General features: G+C 61.0%; 2 protein-coding genes across 2 annotated transcripts in view; both read right to left on the reverse strand.

Annotated features, from left to right (window-relative positions):
* Nucleotides 1-7077: 7077 nt before the first annotated feature.
* CSPG5 (chondroitin sulfate proteoglycan 5) lies at nt 7078-14611 on the reverse strand. The gene is made up of 5 exons (XM_068404419.1): nt 14551-14611; nt 11869-13051; nt 10643-10831; nt 8974-9046; nt 7078-7392 (listed from the first exon to the last, which is right to left on the reverse strand). The coding sequence occupies exons 1-5, from the start codon at nt 14609-14611 to the stop codon at nt 7231-7233; spliced, it is 1668 nt and encodes a 555-aa protein (XP_068260520.1). The 3' UTR covers nt 7078-7230.
* A 4928-nt stretch (nt 14612-19539) lies between these two features.
* The window catches only part of SMARCC1 (SWI/SNF related, matrix associated, actin dependent regulator of chromatin subfamily c member 1), a 94178-nt gene continuing 89526 nt past the window's right edge, over nt 19540-24191 (reverse strand). Inside the window, exons 27-28 of the mRNA XM_068404400.1 lie at nt 23330-23506; nt 19540-21434 (exon numbers count right to left, since the gene is read on the reverse strand). Coding sequence (XP_068260501.1) covers nt 21349-21434; nt 23330-23506 — 263 coding nt within the window. The 3' untranslated portion in view covers nt 19540-21348. The remainder of the gene's footprint in view (nt 21435-23329; nt 23507-24191) is intronic.

Genomic DNA, 24191 nt, shown 5'->3' on the forward strand with positions numbered 1-24191 from the left:
ATATGAATTTCGATGCCTGAGGACGTGGTAAAACAGGCGGGACGGCTGAGCACAGAGAGCCCAGAGCTGCCTTTAAAAGCCAGCTCCCAAAGCAAAGCAGGCGTGACAGCAGCAGCACGTACATCTCCCTCTTCTGCTGCTCGTTACGCTGGTTGCATGAAGCCAGGATGCCCCACTTCAGGGTGGGGTTAGTCTCACATCTGGGTATTCATTGTCCCGGATGATTTTATGGGGGACTGATACAACTGGGACAGAAGAAATACAAGGTAAATAGAGCAAATAGATGGGAAGGGCGATGATTTGTCTTCTGTCCCTTTTCAAATCTTACTTTCTGCCTATTTTTATACATATACACATATATATTCCCCTGTGTATGTAGCAACTATTAAAAACGTAGGAGAAAAAAACTAAGAATTACCACTCCCACAGCCCCCAGTGAAGATGAAGCTCCTAAACCTGTTTCACGGAGGCAACGACTCTGGCAGAGGGATGGAAGAGCAGGCTTGACATTTCTGATGAGAAAAAAAGGCAGAAGCATCACAGGATCACTGAGCATAAGACTGGAGGGACCCGGAGAGGTCGTGCAGATAGAGCAACACCTGCCACCAGGCAAAATCAGTTCAGCTGAAACCTTTCTTGACAGATGTTTGTCCAACCCGTCCTTGGGAACCCTCAGCCACGACGCCTCTGCACCCTCTCTTGGCGTTTCTTCCCGGTGCCTCATTATCCCCACGTGAGACACTTGCTGCTGATGTCGAACCTCAATTTTAACCTCAACCTCACTACATTTACCCGTGGTTTGTTTGCTGATTGCTGGTGGCTGTGAAGAATAATTTACTGCATCCATAAAGCAAGGAAAAAAAAAAAACCAGAGTGTTTTCATTCAGTTTTCAGGTCACCTTTAAAATTCACTTTACCATTCCGAAGCGAAATGCCTGCTGGCTCTCCACGAGGGGTCTCCAGGCCTTTTCCACCTGAAAAATCCCCAGGAAACATTCTGAACCCAGCGGGGATCCAGCAGCAAAGCCATCTCAGCAGGTAAACACCGAGCTCCTGAGGATGGAACCACCGAGCTCCTGAGGACGGCTGCGAGCAAAGTGGGATCAAAGCGGGCAAAGTGCTGCCCTCCTCCTCTCCCAGATGCGGGTGTTTGGCTCTCTAAAGACACCGCTCTCCACCAGATCCTCTGCCCTTCCCACTCGCCGTCATCCCCTCACCCTTCACACTGCTGATCCTCTTCGACTCTGTTCCTCACTTTGCCCCATCCTGCGTTTCTTCGTGCCTCTCTCCTCGCCCCCTTCTGCAGCGCCTCCTTCTCCTCCTCCCAGCTCTCACTCACGGAGCTCTCCCACGGCTCCTTTTCTCCTGCCCTCTCCTATTTCTGCCCATCCCACGTACAACAAACTCTCAGCAGCCTGAGGACGACACAACTTCAGAGAGCCACTTCTCCGCTCCACATCTCTATCCCTGGCCTGGGGCACCAAGCTAGAGCTCTAAAGCTGCAGAAGAATCTCCTCATCTTCTCCCAAATCCTTCCTGAAATCCCTTCTCCAACGTCTGTGCAAAACCCCAGCGAGTTTGGCTCGTCTTGTGCTAAACCCCACTGTCTGTGGTGCCAGCCAGTATTGTCTCACTGCTTCTTTGTACTCTTCCACCCAACAGATTGTCTCCATCTGCTGTCTCCTGACTTGCAGTTAAATCGTGAGCGCTCTGAAGCAAGGACCGTATTTTCGTGCTGCGTTTTTGTAGCACCTAGAGAAAGGAGATTCTCATTCAAGACCAGGACTCACAGACTCACAGAATCCCAGAATCAATGAGGTTGGAAGAGCCCTCTGGGATCATCGAGTCCAACCATTGCCCTGACACCACCATGGCAACTAGACCAGGGCACTAAGTGCCATGGCCAGGCTTTTCTTAAGCCCCTCCAGAGATGGTGACTCCACCACCTCCCTGGGCAGCCCCTTCCAATGGCTAATGACCCTTGCTCAGAAGAAATGCTTCCTAATGTCCAACCTGACCCTCCCCTGGCCAAGGTTGAGGCTGTGTCCTCTTGTCCTATCGCTCGTTGCCTGGGAGAAGAGGCCGACTCCCACTGCGCTCCAACCTCCCTTCAGGTAGTTGTAGACTGCACTAAGGTCACCTCTGAGCCTCCTCTTCTCCAGGCTAAACACCCCCAGCTCCCTCAGCCGTTCCTCACAGGTCAGACCCTCCAGACTCCTAGGTGCTTCTGCAAAATTACTTCCAATTAATTTACTAAATGCAAATAGGATACATAGTTCTGAGCAATATTCCTGGATCAAGAATTATTGGGGAGTGAAAGAAGCAAAAAGTCAGGTGTAAAATATCTCCCAGATAGAGAAGCCGGAGTAGCTCACCCATCAGCCCCAGCTCTGTCCGTGCAAAGAGGTGGTGTGTTGGAAAACACAAAACCGAGCTGAGAGGGACCCTGGGGATCAGCGATCCCGCAGCCTCACCATATGGGAGCGTCAGCAATTCTTGTCACACAGAGCTGCATCTAACCTGCTCTTGATGACCTCTGCAAGGAGAGCCGCCCGCCCTCCCCAGCAGCCTGTCCTTGCGGTTTGTTCTCCTTGCAGTTAGGAAATATTTCCTAATGTCTCTGTGAACTGTCTCTTCTGGCAACTGAAGTTCATCCTTTGAAAGTCACCTTTTTTTGGGGGTCCTCTGACATGCCACCACCAACCCTGGTTGCTCCCAGCCTTTTTGAAGAAGCCTTTTACATCCTTTGAGGCTCTTCTCATGTCTCCCTCGTCCTTCAGCTCTCCACACTGCCCATCCCACCCCTCGGAGTCTGGCTTTTCTGCATCTCTCATCGTTCTTCTTGCTTCTCCTGAACCTTCTCCCATGGGCTGCATCTTTCCTGAAGTGGCATGCCCCAAACTGGACCCGGTCTTGGAAAACCTTATCCATCCCTTGTGCTACCTAATAGGTCTGAAGTGGCTTTAACTGGTTTTCTAAGTACCACAGGATGAAGCTCAGAAAATACCTAACCCATCTGTGTACGCTCTTCAGTATTGTTATTTATTGCAATTAACACCGTCTTGCTGGAGAGCACAATGTCTTATTTATTGTGGTCGGCGTCTGCTTGCAGTTGACATTTTTAAAGACTGGTTTTAAAAAAAACCCCAGTGAACCCCTTGAATGCTCAGCCACCTTTGCCATTTCCATCTCAATTTGTGCCTTGGCCTTGCCGACGTTTCCCCACATGCTTATGCTACTCTTATAACTGTCCTTAGTAATCTGACCTAGTTCCCACTTTCTGTAAACGTTTTTTTCTTGAGCCTGAGGTCAATGAAGCGCTTGCGACGTAGCCAAGCTGGTTCCCCGTTGGGATGGCTTGTATGTGTGGTGTTTGCCTCGTTGCTTTGAAGACCTGCCAGTTTCCTTAACTCCTTTCACCTTTAAACGTCCCTCCCATGAGATCTCACTTACCAATTCTCAAAGTGTCTCGGGGGCCCTTGTCTTTATTCCCATTTTCTTCCACATCCCTTCATGAGGCCGAGTGTTGGGTCCTGCCCTTGGGGCACAACAGCCCCCCGCACCGCTACAGGCTGGGGGGAGAGGGGCTGGAAAGTGCCTGGGGGAAAAGGACCTGGGGGTGTTGGTCAATGGCTTCACTCCCTGTTGCAGAGAGACTGAGAATAATGGAGTAATTGGTATTTCCCACCACTAAATGCTGAGATCCTGATGCTTTCTGGCTACGCAAATACGAGGTGAGGGCTCCTGCAAGCCAGGAGGCAGCCCAGTGATGGTGGGAACACCTGGGTGTCAGCAGAGACGCTCCCACGAGCATGAACAGCCCCAGCTCCCTCAGCCTCTCCTCGCAGCAGAGATGCTCCAGCCCTCTCACCATCTCCGTACCCCTCCACTGGACTCTCCCCAGTAGCTCCTTGTCTGTCTTGAACTGGGGGGCCCAGCACTGCACACAGTTACTCCAGGTGTGGCCTCACCAGGGCCGTGTAGAGGGGCAGGAGAACCTCCCTCGACCTGCTGCCCACACTCTTCCTCACGCACCCCAGGACACCATTGGCCTTCCTGGCCCCAAGGGCACATTGTTGGCTCGTGGGGAACTTGTTGTCCCCCAGAACTCCCAGGTCCTTCTCTGCAGAGCTGCTCTCCAGTAGATCAGCCCCAACCTGTACTGGTGCAGGGGGTTATTCCTCCCCAGGTGCAGGACCCTACACTTGCCTTGGTTGAACTTCATGAGGTTCCTCTCCGCCAGCTCTCCAGCCTGGCCAGGACTTGCTGAAGCCCAAGGGGTGGAGGCCGTGGGGGAGATGGGCACTGACCAAGGGGGAAGGAGATGGCCAGCATCAGCTGGCAAATGTCCCTCAGAGGCGAGGGGAGCTGCTGGGGCTGCGGGGCCAGCTCCGGGGCAAGGAAACGGCCGTGGGGGTGTTTGAACGGGCACCTCTCCCCTCCTCGCTCCCCGGGCAGTCGGGACGGCGGCCGGTTTGTTTCAGGCAGCCGGAGCTCGTCAGGAGGAAGAAAGGCTCCTTGTCTCGGGGTCGCGGCTCTAATCCTGTTCCGTGTCTGCGAGAGAAAAGAGGACGGCGGAGCGAGGAGGCCAGTGCCGGCGTCGGTGCCAGCTCCCTTCGCACCCCGCGTCCCGCGCCAGCCCTCGCCCGGCCACAAAAGGGGCCTCGTCCCCTCCCAGAGAACTAACGGAGCGTTCAAATTTAATGGCTGTCCGCAGCCTCTGTCGAGGTGATGGGGCAGTTGATTGAAGCCCGTGTGGTGCTTTGCAAATTCCTCCACGGGGGCCCGTGAAATCGGCCCCGGGGCACAGGGTGGGTGCCCTTCGCTGTGCCCCTGCTTGCCCCTGGGTGGGACGAGGCGCTGACGGGGAGCCCAGCCCCTGGGGGAACCCTGCCTGTCCCCTCCATCCCATCCATCACCTGCAAACCACACTCCTCCTCCCTCCTGAGCGAGGGGAGAGCCCGCGGGCTGGGGACGTGCCATCGCCCGCGGGGAAACTGAGGCACGGCGAGGGACGCTGACCCCGGAGCGAGATGGGGCTCGCAGCAAGGTGGGGGATGGAGGTTGTGTCCTCGTGCCAGGTGGGTGAGGAGGGTCCGAAGCAGGGGGACAGCAAGGAGGGGGATGATGGGGGTCAGACTGGTACCCCAGAGCAGAGGGACAGGGGGATAAATACCCCCCCTCGCCCCTTAACGTGTGTGTTACAAACAGGAGCATCCTTGGACCTGCTGAAATCCTCGTGGCCCCGTTTTCGTGAATCCCGGTAAGTGCCTGCGGGGATGACACCCTGTGCCCCCAACTCCTCCTTGGGTGCACCCCTCACGGCTCTGAACCGAGGGGTCACCCCCAGGAGTTACCACCCGGCTGTGTGGGGAGGCTGGTTCCCCGCTGCCCACCTTGGCCAGGTGCTGGGCTCCTCGAGAAGGACAATAAATGGGTGGCAAAGGATGAGCAGCCCCAGATGCCACCTTGTCCACCCGGGAGGCTCCTGAGGTGGGCACCTCCCTGTTGAGACAGGGCAGATCCATGATGGAGGGGCTGTGGCATGATGGAGGGGCTGTGCTATGCCAGCCTCACCTCCGAGGTGGGCATCATCCATGATGGAGGGGCTGTGCCATGATGGAGGGGATGTGCCAGGATGGAGGGGCTGTGCCATGATGGAGGGGCTGTGCTGTGATGGAGGGGCTGTGCCAGGATGGAGGGGCTGTGCCATGATGGAGGGGATGTGCCATGATGGAAGGACTGCATCATGCCAGCCTCACCTCCAAGGTGGGCATCATCCACGATGGAGGGGCTGTGGCGTGATGGAGGGGCTGTGCTGTGCCAGCCTCACCTCCGAGGTGGGTATCATCCATGATGGAGGGGCTGTGCTGGGGTGGAGGGGCTGTGCCGGGATGGAGGGGATGTGCCAGGATGGAGGGGATGTGCCGTGATGGAGGGGCTGTGCAGGGATGGAGGGGCTGTGTTGTGATGGAGGGGCTTTGCTGTGCCACCCTCACCTCCGAGGTGGGCATCATCCATGATGGAGGGGCTGTGCCAGGATGGAGGGGCTGCGCCGTGCCATTCTCTCCTCAGGCAGTGTCCGGCTGGACCCACACGCGCCATCAGGAAGGATCCCGGTGAGGAGGGGAGAGTTTCCAGACCCCACCACGCCAGCTGGGCCCACTCCTCGGCCACCCCATCCCACCCCGCATCTCCCCACACCCGGCCTCCCTCCGGGGGCAGCTGGAGATGTCCGTGCCGCCCCGGTGCTTTACCCGGGATGTTCCCTGCGCACTCACTTGCTGTGACCCCCAGAATCATCTGCCGGCTCCCACCACCCCCCTCATTTTTTAACCTCCCCAGGTGAGCCAAGAATTAATTATTCAGGCACCGGGAATGTCTAAACCGCGCTGAGCTGTGGCTTTATCTCCCGCCCGCCCCGGGGAGATCGCCGGCCGCGTCCCTAACGCGCCGCACGCTTAATAGTGTGTGGTGATTAATTGCTTCATTTCCTCTCTCCCGAGGAGATTTGGCTCGTGGGTGAAGCCAGCTCCGGAAGAAATCGGCTCCTGCGGGAAGCGGGATGGAGCCGGGGAGGGCAGTGGGGGTGTTGGGGTTCCCTGGGAGACCCCCCACTCTGCATCCAGTCCTGGGGCAGGGCCGGCTGCACCCCGGGGTGCCGGGGGCTGGCAGCACCCACAGGGTGCCCACAGCGGGACGGGGGCACCCCCAGCTTGGCAGGGCCCAGGAAGGGCAGGGATGGGGGACCGGGCACCCGCCACCCCCTGGGTGATGCTAGAGGGGAAGCAGGGACCTGCTGTGTCCGTGTGGAGAGATCGCAGGCAGCGGCGAGAGGCTTAACTTTAAAAAAAAAAAATGGTTTATTTCAAGATCTTCCTTTTTTTTTGTCGTTGTTTTCACTTGTATCTCAAAAAAAGTGGGGTAAAAGTACAAAAAAAGTCAGTTGCGGAAGGGCCGAGGTTTAGAAATCACTGAACTAACCCAAGCGACGGACACGGAGCACGGACCAAACACCCCCACGACACGACGCGGCCGAAGGCCCCTGAGAGCCTTCGGCTTTGTATGATTCTTAATTAATGTTTTTGTTTGTTTTTCCTCTGTACAAACCACACCAAAGCATGCCACGGAGCGGGGAAAAGCGATACCGGGGAGATTTAAAGCAGGGCAGGGGATGGGAGGGCTGGCGCCCGCTCTCGCCTCCTCCTCCTCCTCCTCCTCCTGCCCCGCTCACGTCAGGTTGTTCTGCAGGCAGTTGGGCTCGTCCCGCTCCCCTTTGCCCCCGCCGTCGTGCTTGGGTGACGTCGAGTTGTGGATGTTCAGCGGCTCCTCGTCCTTCAGGCAGGATTTCAGGGAGTCCTGAAGCAGCTTGTGGGGAGCGCTGGGGTCATCCTGGCAGGAGAGATGGGGACGGTCAGGAGCTGGGGGGCACACGGTGGCAATGGGGGGGTGACCCGCAGTGGGGACCGGGTGGAGACTGAGAGAGCTGGGGGTGTTCAGCCTGGAGAAGAGAAGGCTCCGGGGAGACCTTCTAGCACCTTCCAGTGCCTGAAGGGGCTACAGGAAAGCTGGAGAGGGGCTTTTGACAAGGGCATGGAGTGACAGGACGAGGGGGAACGGTTTTAAACTGACAGAGGGGAGATTGAGATGAGATGTGAGGAAGAAATTGTTTGCTGTGAGGGTGGTGAGAGCCTGGCCCAGGCTGCCCAGAGCAGCTGTGGCTGCCCCCTCCCTGGCAGTGTTCAAGGCCAGGCTGGATGGGGCTTGGAGCAACCTGGTCTGGTGGAAGGTGTCCCTGACCGTGGCAGGGGGATGGAACTGGATGATCTTTAAGGTCCCTCACAACCCAAACCAGTCTGTGATTCTGTGATTCTAAGGCACCGACATCCCCAACGTCAGCCCAGCGTCCCCCCCCAGCACACAGCTGGACACAGGGGAGCGTGGGGCTCACGGCACGGGGACAGGGTCCAACCCACCCACGGGGACCCGCTGCCATCCCCTGCCACGGGTTCCCCACCTCGGGGTGCCAACAGCACCCACAGCCGCTCACCAACAGCACCCGAGAGCCACGCCAGCCACGGGAGCCATCCCACCCACCACCCCTCCAGCCGTCCCCCCCCACCACCCCATTTCTCTCCCCATTTCCAGCCCGGCTCATCGTCCCCACGCCAATTAGCAGCTCCCGAGCGGCGCCTGGCAGGAGGCCCCAGGGGTCGGATTTATTGCCATTTGTCACCGTGCCACTGGCCACATCCACCAGCCCCAAATCCGGGGATGCCTCTTCCCGACGTCCCCCCACGGCTGCCGGGGGGACGGGTCAGACCCCAGCGAGACGCCGGGGAGCGGCACCGAATTCATCCCAAGGTCTGTCCTCTCCGCAGCGGGGAGCGAGGTGGCCCCGGGAGCGGCAGTGGACGCTGCTAAAGGTCGTGGCAAGACGGGGAGAAGCGGCTCTGGGCCAAGGTTAAGGCTACGGGGACCTACGCTCCGCCGGGTCACGCTCGGCAAAGCCCTTCGCTTCTCTCTGTTCCGATTTAAAGACAGGAGGGGACGGGGCAGGGGGACAGCAGGGTGACACCGACCCCCTGCCTGGTCTGGTTTGGGTACACGGGGCAGGGGGACAGCAGGGTGACACCGACCCCCTGCCTGGCCCGGTTTGGGTACACGGGGCAGGGGGACAGCAGGGTGACACCGACCCCCTGCCTGGCCCGGTTTGGGTACACGGGGCAGGGGGACAGCAGGGTGACACCGACCCCCTGCCTGGCCCGGTTTGGGTACACGGGGCAGGATGCAGCACGGCAGGACCCGACAGAGGGGATGGGGACAGGAGGGCAAGGAGGAACCCGGCGGCGATGCCACCCCCCCGGCAGCACGGGGACCACGGGTGGGGGTACAGATGAGATGTCACCAGACAGAGGGACAAGGGTAGGACAGCGAGCGGGGCGGGGGGACGGCGCGGCGGAGCCTCCTTACGTTTGGGTGGGAGCCCTCGGCGATGGTGGAGAGCGAGAAGTTGTCGTTGTGCAGCTCGGACGGGGTGCGGAATCTGCCGGGGGGAGAGCAGGGGATGTCACCGGGCACCCCTGGCACCCCTGGCCGTGGTTTGGGGTGAAGTCAGTGTTGGGGAGGGGGGTAAATGCCCCCAGCGCTGGAGGTCTGGGGGCTAAATGTCCCCAGGGATGGAGGTTTGGGCCTAAATGCCCCCAGCTACGGAGATTTGGGGGCTAAATGCCCCCCTGCTCTGGGGTTCGGGGCTGAATGTCCCCAGGGATGGAGATTTGGGGCTAAATATTCCCAGATCTGGGGGTTTGGGGTGCTAAATGTCCCTAGGGATGGAGATTTGGGGGCTAAATGTCCCCAGGGATGGAAGTTTGGGGCTAAATGTCCCCAGGGATGGAGATTTGGGGCTAAATGTCCCCAGGGATGGAAGTTTGGGGCTAAATGTCCCCAGGGATGGAGGTGTGGGGCTAAATGTCCCCAGGGATGGAGGTGTGGGGCTAAATACCCCCAGATCTGGGGGGCTGGAGCTGAATGTCCCCAGGGATGGAGGTTTAGGGCTAAATGTCCCCAGCTACAGAGACTTGGGGACTAAATGCCCCCCTGCTCTGGGGTTTGGGGCTGAATATCCTCAGGGATGGAGATTTGGGGCTAAAAATCCCCAGATCTGGGGGTTTGGGGTGCTAAATGTCCCCAGGGATGGAGATTTGGGGGCTAAATACCCACAGATCTAGGGTTTGGGGCTAAATGCCCCCAGCTATGGGGTTTGGGGCTGAATGTCCCCAGGGATGGAGATTTGGGGCTAAATACCTCCAGATCTGGGGGGGCTGGAGCTGAATGTCCCCAGGGATGGAGGTTTGGGGTGTAAATGACCCCAGCCATGGGATTTTAGGGGGCTAAATGCCCCCAGATCTATGGTTTGGGGCTAAATGCCCCCAGCTCTGGGCTTTGGGGGCTAAATGCCCCCAGATGTGGGTCTGGGGGGCTGAATGTCCCCAGCTCTGGGCTTTGGGGGCTAAATGTCTCCAGGGACGGAGATCTGGGGGGTTAATGACCCCAGTTGTGGCATTTTGGGGGGCTAAATGCCCCCAGCTCTGGGTTTGGGGGGGCCAAACACCCCCCAGCCCTGGGCAGGCGCAGGCAGGGGGCAGTGAGGGCAGCCCAGGGCAGGCAGGAGCGCAGGCTCCCCGGGCCAGCGACCCAGGGGCTGGCACCCACCTTCGCTGCTAATTACACTTGGCACTTCCAAACGCTAATTAACAGCTCGTTAGGGAGCCAGGCTGGGAGGGCTTCCTGCTTCCCAGTTCCAGGAAGGTGGGCAGCAATTGGTGGGATGAGGGGGGTGACCCCAACCTTCGCCCCATGCCAGCCCTGTGCCCGGGGACACAGCGGGGCCCATCTCCGGTGGCCTCTGGGCAGCAGGGTGAGCCCAGCTCCCAGTGCAGCAGATTAACTGGTGCCAGTCAGGAGCGGCTTTAAAGGATTAATGGTGGAGCAGGAGCCACGCGCCGGGTCCCCGCAGGGCACCCGCCTCCAGGAGCGCTCCCACCCGCCGTCACCCCGTCCCCGTGGCCATCGGGGTGCCACCCCAGGGCGGGTGGGGACGGTTTGAGGGGTTGCAGCCCTCGTCCCCGCCGCCACTCACTTGGTCTTGCGCAGTTTGCTGTTCTCCGTCTTGAGCAGGTAGAGCTTCTTGGCGAAGAAGACGGTGAGCATGAAGAGCAGGAGCACGACGAGGGCGGCCGTGCCCACGGCCACGCACATCACCTGGAAGTCGGTGACGATGGCCTCGCAGCGCGTGCCCTTGTGCCACGTGTAGTCCTGCGTGTTGCACCTGCAAGGGGAGGCGATTAGGGATCCCCCACCCCAAAAAAAAGGTGTCCCCAACGCACAGAGCATCCTCGGGGGACGCTGACATCTGTAACCAGGGAGATGAGATTAATGGGTCCCCAAGGGCCACCCTGAGAGGGGTAACCCCCAAATGCTGAGAAGGGTGACAGTGGGCGATGCCAGGAGTGGGGTCGGGGTCCCCCTGCACCCCACACTCATGGCTCCCAGCCCTGCGGAGCGGGGCAGCCATTGGGGACAGCCCCATCACGCCACACATCCCCGTCCCCTCGTGCCAGCGGGCCCGGTGCCAGCCGCGGGACGCGTGCCGAGCCGTGCGGCACAGCCGGCGTCGGCCCTCCCCGGGCGCAATCTGCCGGGGCCGATTAGCGCGGCGGCCCCGGAGCCCCGGCCCTGACCTAATTCCTGCCCAGCCGCTGCTTGGGGGGCTGGGAGAGCCCCTCTGTGCCCCGGCGGGACCGGGCTGGGGGGGTGAGGGGACCCCGACGGGGTGCACGGGGGGTGGAGAGCCTGGGGATGGGGTGTAGGGGATGGAGAGCCCAGGGATGGGGTGCAGGGATGGAGAGCCCAGGGATGGGATGCAGGGGATGGGGTGCAGGGATGGAGAGCCCAGAGATGGGGTGTAGGGGATGGAGAGCCTGGGGATGGGGTGTAGGGGATGGAGAGCCTGGGGATGGGGTGAAGGGGATGGAGAGCCCAGAGATGGGGTGCAGGGGATGGGGTGCAGGGATGGGGTGCAGGGGATGGAGAGCCCAGGGATGGGGTGCAGGGATGGAGAGCCCAAGGATGGGGTGCAGGGGAAGGGGTGCACAGGGATGGGGTGCAGGGGATGGAGAGCCCGGGGATGGGGTGAAGGGGGATGGAGAGCCCAGGGATGGGGTGCAGGGCGATGGGGTGCAGGGGATGGAGAGCCCGGGGATGGGGTAGACAAGGATGGAGAGCCCAACGATGGGGTGCACAAGGATGGAGAGCCCCTGCATGCCCCCCCCATCTCCCCCTGGGACCGGGGTCCCCGTCCCTTACCGGCAGAAGGCCCCGTGGCTCTCCACCAGGTAGCACTGGCCGCCGTTGTGGCAGTAGCTGGGGACGAGGTCGCAGAGGGAGCGGCAAGAGCTGTTGTGCCGCACGTACCCGCTCGGGCACCCGGTGCCGTTCTCGGGGTGGCCCCGCTCCCCGGGCCGCGGCCGCGCCGTGGGGCTGCCCGAGGGCTGCGCCGGGGCCATGTCGCGGCGGCCGGTGGGTCGGGGGTCCCGGGGCACCGGCTGGGCGCCGGGCACGGCCGAGGCGGGCGGCCGGTAGCTGTTCTCATCCTCCAGCCCCCCATCTTCCTCCTCCTCGTCCTCCTCCTCGTCCTCCTCCAGCTCGTCCTCCTCGTCCCCGTCGGCGTAGAACGAGGTGGTGGGGTAGAAATCGGCCTCGTCGAAGGGCGTGAAGTCGTCGTAGAGCTCATGGAGGGCCCATGGTGTGGCCGCCCCCTCCGGCCCCCGCCGCCGCACCTCGCCGGCCGCCCCCCGGCCGCCCCCGGGGGACCCCCCCAGCCCCTCGCCCCCCTCGAACAGGTCGTAGTAGTCGACGTCGATGATCTCGGAGGCCGCGCGGTCGGCGGGTGGCTCGGCCGTGACGGGCCCCTCCGCCTCCAGCCAGGTCACGTCGGTCCGGCCGCGAGCCCCCTGCGCCGGGCCCGGGCTGGACGCGGCCCCCCGGAGCTCCGGGGGACGCCCCGAGACGGGGCTGGGGTCACCTGGCACGGGGGGCCACGGCGCGGCCGAGCCCCCGGCCGCCGGCAGCAGGTCGGAGTCGGTGGCGAGCTGCAGGCCGGGGGGGCTCGGTGGCACAGCCGGGAGCCCCCCAAAGCCCCCCGCACCGGGCGGGGAGGCTGGCGTGGGCCGCTCGCCGCTCCCCGGCTCCTCGGGGCTGCCCAGGGCCACCGTCCCCCCGTCCCCGGGCCAGGTCACGGCCGCCGCCGCCGAGCCGGCGTTGGGGGGCCCGGCGCTGGCGTCCCCCTCCCCGGCGCACCCCGCGCACCCTGCGGGGTCCGTGGTGGCGGCCGTGTCCCCCCCGGGGGGCTCTAGCTGGGGTCCCGCCGTGCCCCCCCCGGGGCCGGTGCCGTTGCTCACCGGGTCCCACCGCGGGGGGCTGCTGGCCAGGGAGCCCCCCCAGCCTCGGCCCTCGGCCTCGCTGGCGTTTCGGGGGGGCCACTCGGATGCTGGAGGGGGACAAGGAGAGAAGGACGTGTCAGAGGTGCCCCCCCACAGCGCAGGGAGGCCGCGGCGGCCTGGGGGGGGGTCCCAGCGGGTCCCCACTGGCTCAACCTCGCACTCACCAGCACCACGACAGACATTTTGGGGGGGGGGGGGGGCTGCACCCCAAGTCTTTGACAGCCTCTCCCAGGGGCTGAAGGGGCAAACCCCGCAGAAGCCCCCAGCTCCGTGGGTCCCCCCGCACCCAGGTCAGCACCCCCCAATTCTATGACCCCCCCCCACTGTGACACAGCCCCCCGCCCCGTCCCCCCCACACTGGCCCAGACCCCCCAGCTCCCCTGCAAGGGGAACCAGCCTCTCCTGCCTCTGCAAGGGGATCCAGCCCCCCCAAAGGGATCCAGCCCCCCCTGCAAGGGGATTCAGCCCCCCCCAAGGGATCTACCCCCCCATAAGGGGATCCAGCCCCCACAAGGGGATCCAGGCCCCCCCTGAAAGGGGATCCAGCCCTCCTCTGGTTCCTGCAAGTGCACCCCATACACATCATGGGATCCAGCCCCCCCACAATGGGATCCAGCCCCCCACAATGGGATCCAGCCCCTTGTAACAGGATCCTGGACCCCCCCGCAAGGGATCCCGCCCTCCCCTAGTTCCTGTAAGCACACCCTATACACACAAGGGCATCCAGCCCCTGCAACAGGATCCAACACGCCCCCCCCAAAAGATCCAGTCCCCTCTGCAAGGGGATCCAGCCCTTCTCTGGCTCCTGCAAGTGCACCCCATACACACAATGGGATCCAGCCCCCCCAATAGGATGCAGTCCCCCCCTGCAAGGGGATCCATCCCCCTGCAAAGGGATCCATCCCCTTACAAGGGGATCCAGCCCCCTGCAAGGGGATCCATCCCCCTACAAGGGGATCCAGCCCCCTGCAAGGGGATCCAGCCCCCCCTTACAAGGGGATCCAGCTCTCTCTGGTTCTCGCACATGCACCCCATACACACAAGAGGATCCAGCCCCCCCCCAAAGGGATCCAGCCCCTCCTCAGGCTCCTGCAAACACACCCCATACATAAAGGGGATCCAGCCCCCACCCTGCAACAGGATCCAGTCCCCCCCCCTCCTCTGCAAGGGGATCCAGCCCCGGTAAGGGGATCTACCCCTCCTCGGGCTCCTGCAGATGCATCCCATACACACACGAGGATCCAGTCCCCCCAAAGGGATCCAGCCCCCCCCAAAAAGGATCCAGCCCTCCTGCAGAACCACCCCAGACATAAAGGGGCTCCAGCCCCCTCAAAGGGACCCCCCCCAAAGGGCTCCAGTCCCCTAAAGGGATCCAGCCCCCCCAAAGGGCTCCAGACCCTCCTCCAAGGGGATCCAGCCCCCTCCCCAGGGGCTCCAGCCCCGCCAAGGGGATCCCCCCCCCCGGTTGCCCGCAGAGGAATGCAGGAGCCGCCGCCGCCCCCCGGGACCCCCCCGGGATCCCCCCCCCCCCGTCCCCGGTACGCACCGAGGGCGCCGAGCGGCAGCAGCAGGGCCAGGGCCAGGGCCGGGGCGGCCGCGGGGGCCATGGCGGCATGGAGGGACCGGCCACGGGGCCGCACCGGCACCGGCACCGGCAGCGGCTCCGCCCGCGCCCCGCGCCGAGCCGGGGGGGGCCGGGGGGGGCCGGGCCGGGGGCGGGCGGCGGCACCGGCTCCGCCCGCGGCACCGGGGACGGCGCCGGGAGCCACGGCCGGGGCTACGGGACCCCGCGGCGGGACCCCTCGCCACCGACAGCACCGGGGGACCCTCCCCAGCATCCCTCCCGGCACCGGGGGACCCCCCCTCAGCATCCCCCCCCCGGTAGCGGGGTCCCTCACTGACACCCCCCCCCACCGACAGCACCGGGGGACCCCCCCCCCCGCATCCACCCCCAGCACCGGGGGACCCCCCCCCAGCATCCCTCCCCCAGCATCCCCCCCCGGCACCGGGGGACCCCCGAGCATCCCCCCCCCAGCTCCGGGGGACCCCCCCAGCATCCCCCCCCGGCACCGGGATCCCTCACTGACACCCCCCACCCCTGACAGCACCGGGGGACCCCCCCCCGCATCCCCCCCCGGCACCGGGGTCCCTCATTGCCCCCCCTCAAACTGCCCCTGCACAGGGGCTGTCTCTGCACCAGGACCCCCCTGCACCCCCCCAGCACCAGGGTCCCTCACTGACCCCCCCCAAACTGCTTGGGGGGGGGGGCATCTCTTCACTGGGACCCCCCCTGCACCCCCCCAGCACCGGGGTCCCTCACTGAGTCCCCCCCCAAAACTGCCCCTGCACGGCGGGTGTCCCTGCACCAGTACCAGGACCCCCCCAGCAGCACCAGGATTCCCCATCGACCCCCCCAAACTGCTCCCCCCACCAGCACCACGATCCCTCGCTGACCCCCCCCAAACTGCTCCTGCATGGAGGGGGGCATCCCAGCACCGGGACCCCCCCCACCATCCTCAGCCGGTGCGGGGGGACCCCCACCCCGAGCCCCCCCACCCCTGTGGGCACCATGAACGGAGCTCTGAGACTGGGGGTGCAGGCAGGGGGTGCCGGCACAGAGGGACCCCCCGGGACCCCCCGGCTCTGCCGGAAGCCACGGGGGGGGGGACACGCTCCCTCCTGGCCCCAACAGAGCCGGGGCAGCACCCAAACCCTGCAGGTGCCACCACCAACCCGGGTGCCACCCTGAATGCCACCTCTGCAGGGGGGGTCATGGCTGTGCTGGGGACACCCACATGTGTGGGGACACCCCGAGCTGCAGCGGGGGGGCTCAGCCCGGACCCATGCATGGGAGAGGGGCTGCGCCATCCCCTGTACCACCAGCCCTGCGGCCACCTCATCCCTCCTGGGGCCACCGTAAGCTCCGGGCTGGCCTCTGGCCAAGGTCACCGCGTGTCCTCCTCCATCCACACCGCCATGGCTGCTCCCACATCCCGCGCCGGGGAAGGATGCTCGGGGCAGGGCCGGGGGCCCTGGGGAGCAGCAAGTGTCCCCCAGCCGCTGCGTGGGACCCGTGACCCACCCCTGGCCCATGCCACCCTGTCCCACGCAGAGGGGCAGCCGTGGGGCGCGTGGGCAGGGGGTGCTGCAGGGGCTGGGGGGGCCGGGGGTCCCCTCTCCCCCGCCGGCAGCCGTCGCGCCTGGCCGGGCTCCCCGCACCGGGAACAAGCCCCGCTCTGTCCTCGCTCAAAGGGGGATTGAAGGGGCTGCACCTGCTTAATATTCCCCGCGCTTCCGCCCCTGGCTGCGTTTCCAAGGGGACCGGGCGAGGGGCCGCCGGGACGGACGGGGGGACACGGCCGTGACAGCGGGGGAAACGGGTCGGGAAGAGACACCGGGGTCCCACGTGCAGCTGGGGGTCCCTCCGCTGGGTCCCCACCATCGCAGCGAGAGGCTGAGGGAGGGCAGGTGGGATCCCAGGGACAGGGACGGTGCTGGGGATGGCACATGGGGCAGGGGGATGGAGCCCGGGCAGGGCAGCAGCACCCACCCTGCACCCAAAGCCCCCCCCGACTCCCGAGAGCTCCAGCTGCAGCCAGTGTCACCCCAGGGTGCTGGGGGACCTTGCCCTGGATCCCACGGACACCTTCCACCAGCCCAGGTTGCTCCAAGCCCCATCCAACCTGGCCTTGAACGCTGCCAGGGAGGGGGCAGCCACAGCTTCTCTGGGCAACCTGGGCCAGGCTCTCACCACCCTCACAGCAAAGAATTTTTTCCTCAGATCTCATCTCAATCTCCCCTCTTCCCTCTCTCGGAGCATCCTCAACAGCGAGCCTGAGCCCAGGTACAAGCTCAGCCCAGCTCAGGCAGCGCTTTAGCAGGACAGCTTTGCCCTTGATCGGGGCTGGCACCGCACGGGCACGGCTCCGAGGTGACGAGCCCCGACGTGACACCCATGGCTGGAGGAAGCCGCCGCCCGCGGGACGTAAAATCAACCCTCCGCCACCTCCGTGCTCCCCAGGCCCCGCTCCCCCCAGCCTCGGGTACCCCCAAAACCACCCCAACCACTTCAGCGGGGAACGAGCCCCCGGCTCCTGCTCCCCCTGCTGCGGCCCTTCCCCAGCCCCGCTCCTCTGCGGCTGCAGAGGGAAGAGCTGGGAGAGGTTTAACACTCGCACGTCACAGCTCGGAGCTGCAAACACCAAATAAAACCTGAATAAAACGTCCACGAGCTGCGCTGGGGGGAAGAACCAGCAGAGCTGCGCCCCGAGGCCCGAGCATCGCAGCCCAAGGACTGAGCACAGCACACACCAGTTGGCTTCGACACCTTTTGCGTTGGCAAATGTGCCCAGAGCCCCGAGGAGTGACAAATAAAACCGTCACGGGCTGGGGAAAGTCAGCTGCAAGCGACAGCACCTTCCCCACCTCTCCTTCCCAGCTCAGGAAACCGGTTTGATACTCACAGTTCTGCAAAGAGGGCACTACAGGCACTTCAGAAATGCTTCTCATCTTCAAGGTTTTGGTTTTACCGCTGCTGGAAATGAGGAGGAATCAAAGCAGCTGTTTCATGGTTAAGGAGAAGGAGTGAAGACACCACCTCACCCCATGGAAAGTGAAGGAAAAAAGCTGGGGAGGGCAGAAGAGCCGAACCCCAGCGGTGCACGGGGCGGGGAACACACACCTGATCCCTCTCCCGACAGGTCACGGGTGTTTAATGCCCTCCAAGACGCGGGCTCTGGCTCACCTGGAAGAGGGAAGCCACGATTGCAGCCGCAGAGAGCCACAGGAGTGCAGGGGGCAGAGCTCAGCGCTGAGCATCCTTCGAGGGCAGAGCCCGGCTCCATTTCAGGGGGTCTCCTCCAATGTCCTGGTCTTCTCAGCAAGGGTCATTAGCCATTGGAAGGGGCTGCCCAGGGAGGTGGTGGAGTCACCATCTCTGGAGGGGTTGAAGAAAAGCCTGGCCATGGCACTTAGTGCCCTGGTCTAGTTGCCATGGTGGTGTCAGGGCCATGGTTGGACTCGATGAGCCCAGAGGGCTCTTCCAACCTGGTTGATTCTGTGATTCTGTGACCTGGTGGCGCTTGCAACAGCATGTGGACAAGTGCTTGGCAAGGAGACGTCCCTCGGGGTCCCCAGCTGGGACCGGGCTGTGGAAGGTGCTGGTCCAGGTCGGTGTCCGCCAGCACCGCTCCTGCCCACGGCTCTCAGTGGGCTCAGCACCACGGAGCCAGGTGGGCGACCTGGGCATCGGCACCCACCCAGTGCTGGGAGCCTGGGCTGCTGCATCTGAGGGACACCAGGTGGTTTTTATCACGTCAGCTTGGAAGAAGATAAAAAACAAGGGATTTTGGGGAAAACCCTTCCCAATCATCACCCCCAGGTTACCCATTGCAGCCTCCAGACGACACCCCACTGCCCCAGAGCTCCCAGGGCTGCTGGACAGGGTCCCTGCCCCGTGACCCCACAGGAGGCTCCAATGAAAGGGGAAATTCCCCCATGGAGATGGCACGAAGGGCGATGCTGTTCCTCGAGAGCCAGGCCAGGGACCGGCGCCGGCACGGCCAAGCCCTTGACAGGTCCCCGTGTCACCTCGCAGCCCTGGGGCACCTCGCCCAGGAGCATCCCCTCCCTCCTGGTCCTGTCACTGAGGGGACACCCCCCTCCCACACCCGGGCCACCAGCCATGGTCAATGGGCCACTCACTGGTGTCCCCTTGGGTATTGACACCCGAGAGCTCCAGCTGCAGCCAGCGTCACCCCAGGGTGCTGGGGGACCTTGTCCTGGATCCCACGGGACACCTTCCACCAGACCAGGTTGCTCCCAGCCCCATCCAACCTGGCCTTGAACGCTGCCAGGGAGGGGGCAGCCACAGCTTCTCTGGGCAACCTGGGCCAGGCTCTCACCACCCTCACAGCAAACAATTTCTTCCTCACATCTCATCTCAATCTCCCCTCTGTCACTTTAAAACCGTTCCCCCTCGTCCTGTCACTCCATGCCCTTGTCAAAAGCCCCTCTCCCACTTTCCTGTAGCCCCTTCAGGCACTGGAAGGTACTAGAAGGTCTCCCTGGAGCCTTCTCTTCTCCAGGCTGAACAGCCCCAGCTCTCCCAGCCTGTCTCCAGAGCAGAGGGGCTCCAGCCCTCGGAGCATCTCCGTGGCCTCCTCTGGACTCGCTCCAGGACACACCTAGGATGTCGGGGAAGACGTGCCATTAGTGTGCTTCTTCCGAGGAAAAAGCCCTCACCTGGTGAAACACCAGCAGAAGCATTTCCAATACAATCCTGATCGGATTCCTGGTTTCAGTTTAATTAAAAGGCAAATTATCCCATCAGCCTCTCGAGCCCTGCAGGAGAGGCCAAGCGATCTGAACAGCATCTGAATTAAACAATTAACAGTGAAGGTGGTACAGGAACGGTGGGACCCCGCCAGGCCAGCGCGCCCAGTCCTCCTCCATTAAAATCTGCCCCTTCAGAGCCTTCAGCTCATCTGCACCACCCAGGGAGGGGAAAGGAGACTCCAGAGAAAGCGGCACAAGCTTCGTACAAAAACCACGTTGTTTTTTTTTTATTTCACAAAATCGGGTGGCTGCGTTGCAGGAATAAAACCGGCCCTATACAGAGGATCAGGTGAAAAAGTCAGCACATGTCTTATTTATACAGAAACACGAGTGTCAAGAATTCAGGTACTCTGCAGGATCATCGCTAGTACAGTAAAAAATAGTCTCCATCTGGATCCTTTTACATTTGAAGTCGATCACGCTAAAAACAACCTGAGGTTATTCTAAACTGGACTACGGGCTGAACCAGAAAATCCCACGCTCACCCCAAAGACCCCGGTGGGAAAGGTGACGCTGGGGCTGAATTTCCTTGGTGGGAGGCGGGAGGCAGCAGGCCCCGGCCGCTCTCTGCGAGGCACTGTGGGTTCCCGGAGGTGTGTGCGGGCGGCCCAGGAACGGTGACGCCACGCTCGGGACCTGGGAGGTCCAACCGTTACCATGGAGGAGTCAATGACCTGAGCGCTCTTCAAAGCGAATCCTTTCCTTGATGGTGTAAGTGGTTCTGGGGGTTTCAGGTGATCTGGGAGATCTCCGGGCAAGCCTTAGGCCACCACCTTGCACTCGGTGGCCAAAGCCACCCTTCGAACAAGCAAGCGCTCTCCAGCCCTTCGGCAAGGTGACCTTAACACCAGGAAGGGAGCAGAGAACCCAACCACGGCCACCAAAGGACTTATTGCAGTCACCGACGAGCAGTTTGTGGAGGTCTGCGCCGGTGGTCTCACTCAACGAGGGCTCCTTGACGTGCCACCTGAAGCTCTTCCCTCACCCGCAACCCCCTGCCCACGGCAGGTGACGTGGGAGCTGTCCCCAAGGCCCGTACCACCACGGCCGCTGGCTCTGCCCACCCCGGCTCTCCGCAGGAGGTAGTTCTGGCATTCGCACCCCAGCCCTCCCAACCCCATCCCCTACTCTAGCACTTCTTCACTACCTACTTTTTTTTTGTTCATTTTTAAAAGTACAAAGTATATGCTCCAAAAAGAGGGACTAAAAATCACGGGTTTATTCCTCAGTTGGCTACTGTACCATCTACTCAGAGGGAAGGTTCAACTACCACCTCCAAAGGCAAAAAAAAAAAAAGGTAAAAACTGGAGCAAGAAAACTCCTACCATTGAGTGGTTTTATTCCGATTGATTCGCTCCTGCCTTCGTTTCACACGGGATCAATATTTTCTTTAATAAGTTAGCGAGGCAGCCCCAGGACTTGGCTGCTGTCCTTGACGAGCAGGTATCTGCAATGAGCACGGCTGCCACCCCTGCGCCTCCCGTGCTCCAGCACGCCCTGATTTTCCTTCTCTGCTCAAAACACTGGTTCCAATCTTGATGCTTTGCTCACTCTACCCAGAGAACCCAATATCACAGGTGGAGCGGGCACACGCGACACCTAAAGCTCAGTTGATGCCTCCACCACCTTAAAAGCTTGACTTATTTTTTTTTTCCCCCCTCCCCAGGAGAACCCAAAGCTCAAAACACCAAGATGAAAGAAACCAGAGTCGAGCACACTCTGAAAGGCAAGCAGCCCAAAGCACAAGGGACTTCCCACCAGCAACACGGGAGGCACCACCGGCATCTTCCATCGAGAGCTTTCCCGAAGGAACACCAAGTACTGCCAAGGTTGAGAGGTGGGGAGAGGGGGAGAAGGATGCTGTGGTGTATGTGTACGTGTACGCACACACACACGATCGGGGTGGGCCAACGGGAGGTGAAAACCCCCCGAGGGAACAGAAGGTAACTGAGGAATTCATTTTTGGTCACCACTATGTTGCTGTAGAAGTTCCTTCTTCCTTGGCTGCTTAGGGAGCGGCGGAGGCCGGCGGGGCTCCGGCCGGAGGGGGGGTCACCCCTTCGGCTGGCGGAGGCGGCTGCGCAGGAGGGGCATCTGCAAAAACAGCAGAGAAACAGTCAGCGGGACAGGAGGGCCGAACAGAATCACAGAATCAACCAGGTTGGAAGAGCCCTCTGGGATCATCGAGTCCAACCATTGCCCTGACACCACCATGGCAACTAGACCAGGGCACTAAGTGCCATGTCCAGGCTTTGCTTAAACCCCTCCAGAGATGGTGACTCCACCACCTCCCTGGGCAGCCCCTTCCAATGGCTAATGACCCTTGCTGAGAAGAAATGCTTCCTGATGGCCAACCTGAACCTCCCCTGGCCAAGCTTGAGGCTGTGTCCTCTTGTCCTAGCGCTGGTTGCCTGGGAGAAGAGGCCGACTCCCACTTTGCGAACGGCGCAGAAGAGCCCGAGGCAAGCGCCCGGGTGTCTGTATGCCACGGGCGACACGGCCAGCTGCGGGGCCAGCAGCAAGGCCTGGCCCAGAAACAGCCACGACGGCGGCTTCTCCATCTCTTAAGCTTCACATGAAGCTCCCCTGCACGTTTTATTGTGCTTTTCAACCACTAAGCGCTGCGTGGACTCCAAAAGAGGACCAAAAAACCAAACAAATCCCTGTTTTTTACAGAAAAGCTGGCAGGCAGGCAGCTCAGCAGCTGGCCACGTTCACATGGAGCGACTTTCCAAGCTGGAACGAGCGTTTCTCATCTCCCAGCTCTGCGCTCGAGCCCTTAGATTATGGCTCTTTTCTGTTTAAAATAGATGGAACAACACACTTCATACAAACAGAGCCTGCACTTCAGCTCTGACAGCGTATGTAGGCTAAAGCAGAGGAATCCAGAGATGCAGCAAGGAGGAGGGAAGGAACGAAGGCCACCACAGGCCAGCTTTCATGCCCAGGGAGGAGATGTTAATGGGACACGACTGACTTGTTTAGTAGGGGAGAAAAAAAAAAAGAAATGAAGGGAAGAGAGCGAGCAGGAATCCAACCTGACATGAGATATTCCCAGTGGTCGAGGCTCAGAAAAAGGGAAGGAAAACTAAGGGAAGGTGGAGCAGCAGAATAAGGAGCAAAGATGTGAACTAAAATAGCATCAGAGTGGAGTATTTCATGGTTATGGTGGTTGAGGGCGATGAGTCAGTGCTGCTCAGCAGCTCCCACCAGCTGAAGCCAAGGAATGGCTTTTCCCAATTATTTTTCAGGAGAGGTGCTACAACTCCTGCCCGTCCGGCGACAGTCACGCTGAGTGACGTCTCTGGGGTTACATGAGCCCAGCAGCTTGTCCCACGCTGCAACTAATACAAATTCATTGAGGAATTCACGCCTTGCACCAGCCACACCAGCTTGTCTTCTGGTCTCTAGGTTTGGCCACCTTCTCACGCTCACTCAGGTAACACCCCCGCGCTGGCTACTGACTCCAGCTGCTTTTTTTTAGCTGGCAGAAATCACCTTCATTTTCAGAGCTGTAGGTAATTACACCACGTAAGGAACATCCCTAATATACCTTTTGCTTCCTCCTAATTAGGACTTCCACCTCTTAATTGCACTAAGTTTTCAGGGAGGTGTTGAGCTGAGTTGTATCCTGACCTCCACGATTTAAGGACTGAGCTGCAGTGAATTCCCAACCCTCTGCTGTGCATTCTTCCAGATTAAGGCCAGAGAGGATTTTGATGATGACCACAGAGCTTTAGTGTCATTATAAATAAAATAAGGGATGTTATAAATAAAATAAAGGACAATGGAGTATGTTTGGATGCCTAGAGGGAAGAGAAGCACTTAAAGCTTCAAGCACGCCTCTGGCCACCGACGTGCACAGGTTCTATTATTCCTACAGCAGATCAAAGGGGTTCCAACTACAATGACTTCTCCAGCAACAAGGCGAGCGACAGCAAAGCCACACCAGGTACATTAACACCGTTTTCTGCTGGAGATCCACTTACACATGCCATTCGGAGCTGCGAGAGGAACGCGAGGTCCAATGAGGTTTCCTGACATAGGTGACATGCCAGGCGGGGGGGGCCCACCGCCGGCTGGATGGATGTTGGCCGACACGCTTGGCATCATCCGCCCTGGCATGGGCTGTCCAGGTATCAGCGAACCAGGCCCTGGCATCTGACCTGCAAGAGCAGCGGAGAGACATGATTATGAGACTCCAGTGAACCATGGAGGTGATCAGAAGAGAAAAACAGAGGCCAATTGTTCTCCGAGCAGCGAGAAGGAAGTCTTGTGCATGAGAGTCAACTCCATACATGCTCCAAACACCTTCTCATCCCCCCAAAGTCAACAAGCTCCCTTCAAGAAGACCCACAGGGCACTTATCTCTCAAAAACACCAGCACAAGAAGCAAGCAGAAGGTAACACCTGCAGTCAAACCCCAATGTTTGAAGTGAACCCAGAATCACAGAATCACAGAATCAACCAGTTGGAAGAGCCCTCTGGGATCATCGAGTCCAACCATTGCCCTGACACCACCATGGCAACTAGACCAGGGCACTAAGTGCCATGGCCAGGCTTTTCTTAAACCCCTCCAGAGACGGGGACTCCACCACCTCCCTGGGCAGCCCCTTCCAATGGCTAATGACCCTTTCTGAGAAGAAAAACCCCTACTAAAGAGGCATTTGATAACCTAAATGAAGGCGCAGGAAACATTCCAGTAGAATGACAAGGCATCAAAGGACGAGCACTTGATGAAACAGACCAGCCACAAAGCCTAATGGATTAATTTAACGGGAGAACTGAAATCATACAGTTAAAAACTGGACTGTAAAGAAACTTCCCCTATAAAAACCCCAATTCTGATGT

This window comes from Nyctibius grandis, chromosome 7, assembly GCF_013368605.1.
Source record: "Nyctibius grandis isolate bNycGra1 chromosome 7, bNycGra1.pri, whole genome shotgun sequence".
Lineage (NCBI taxonomy): Eukaryota > Metazoa > Chordata > Aves > Nyctibiiformes > Nyctibiidae > Nyctibius > Nyctibius grandis.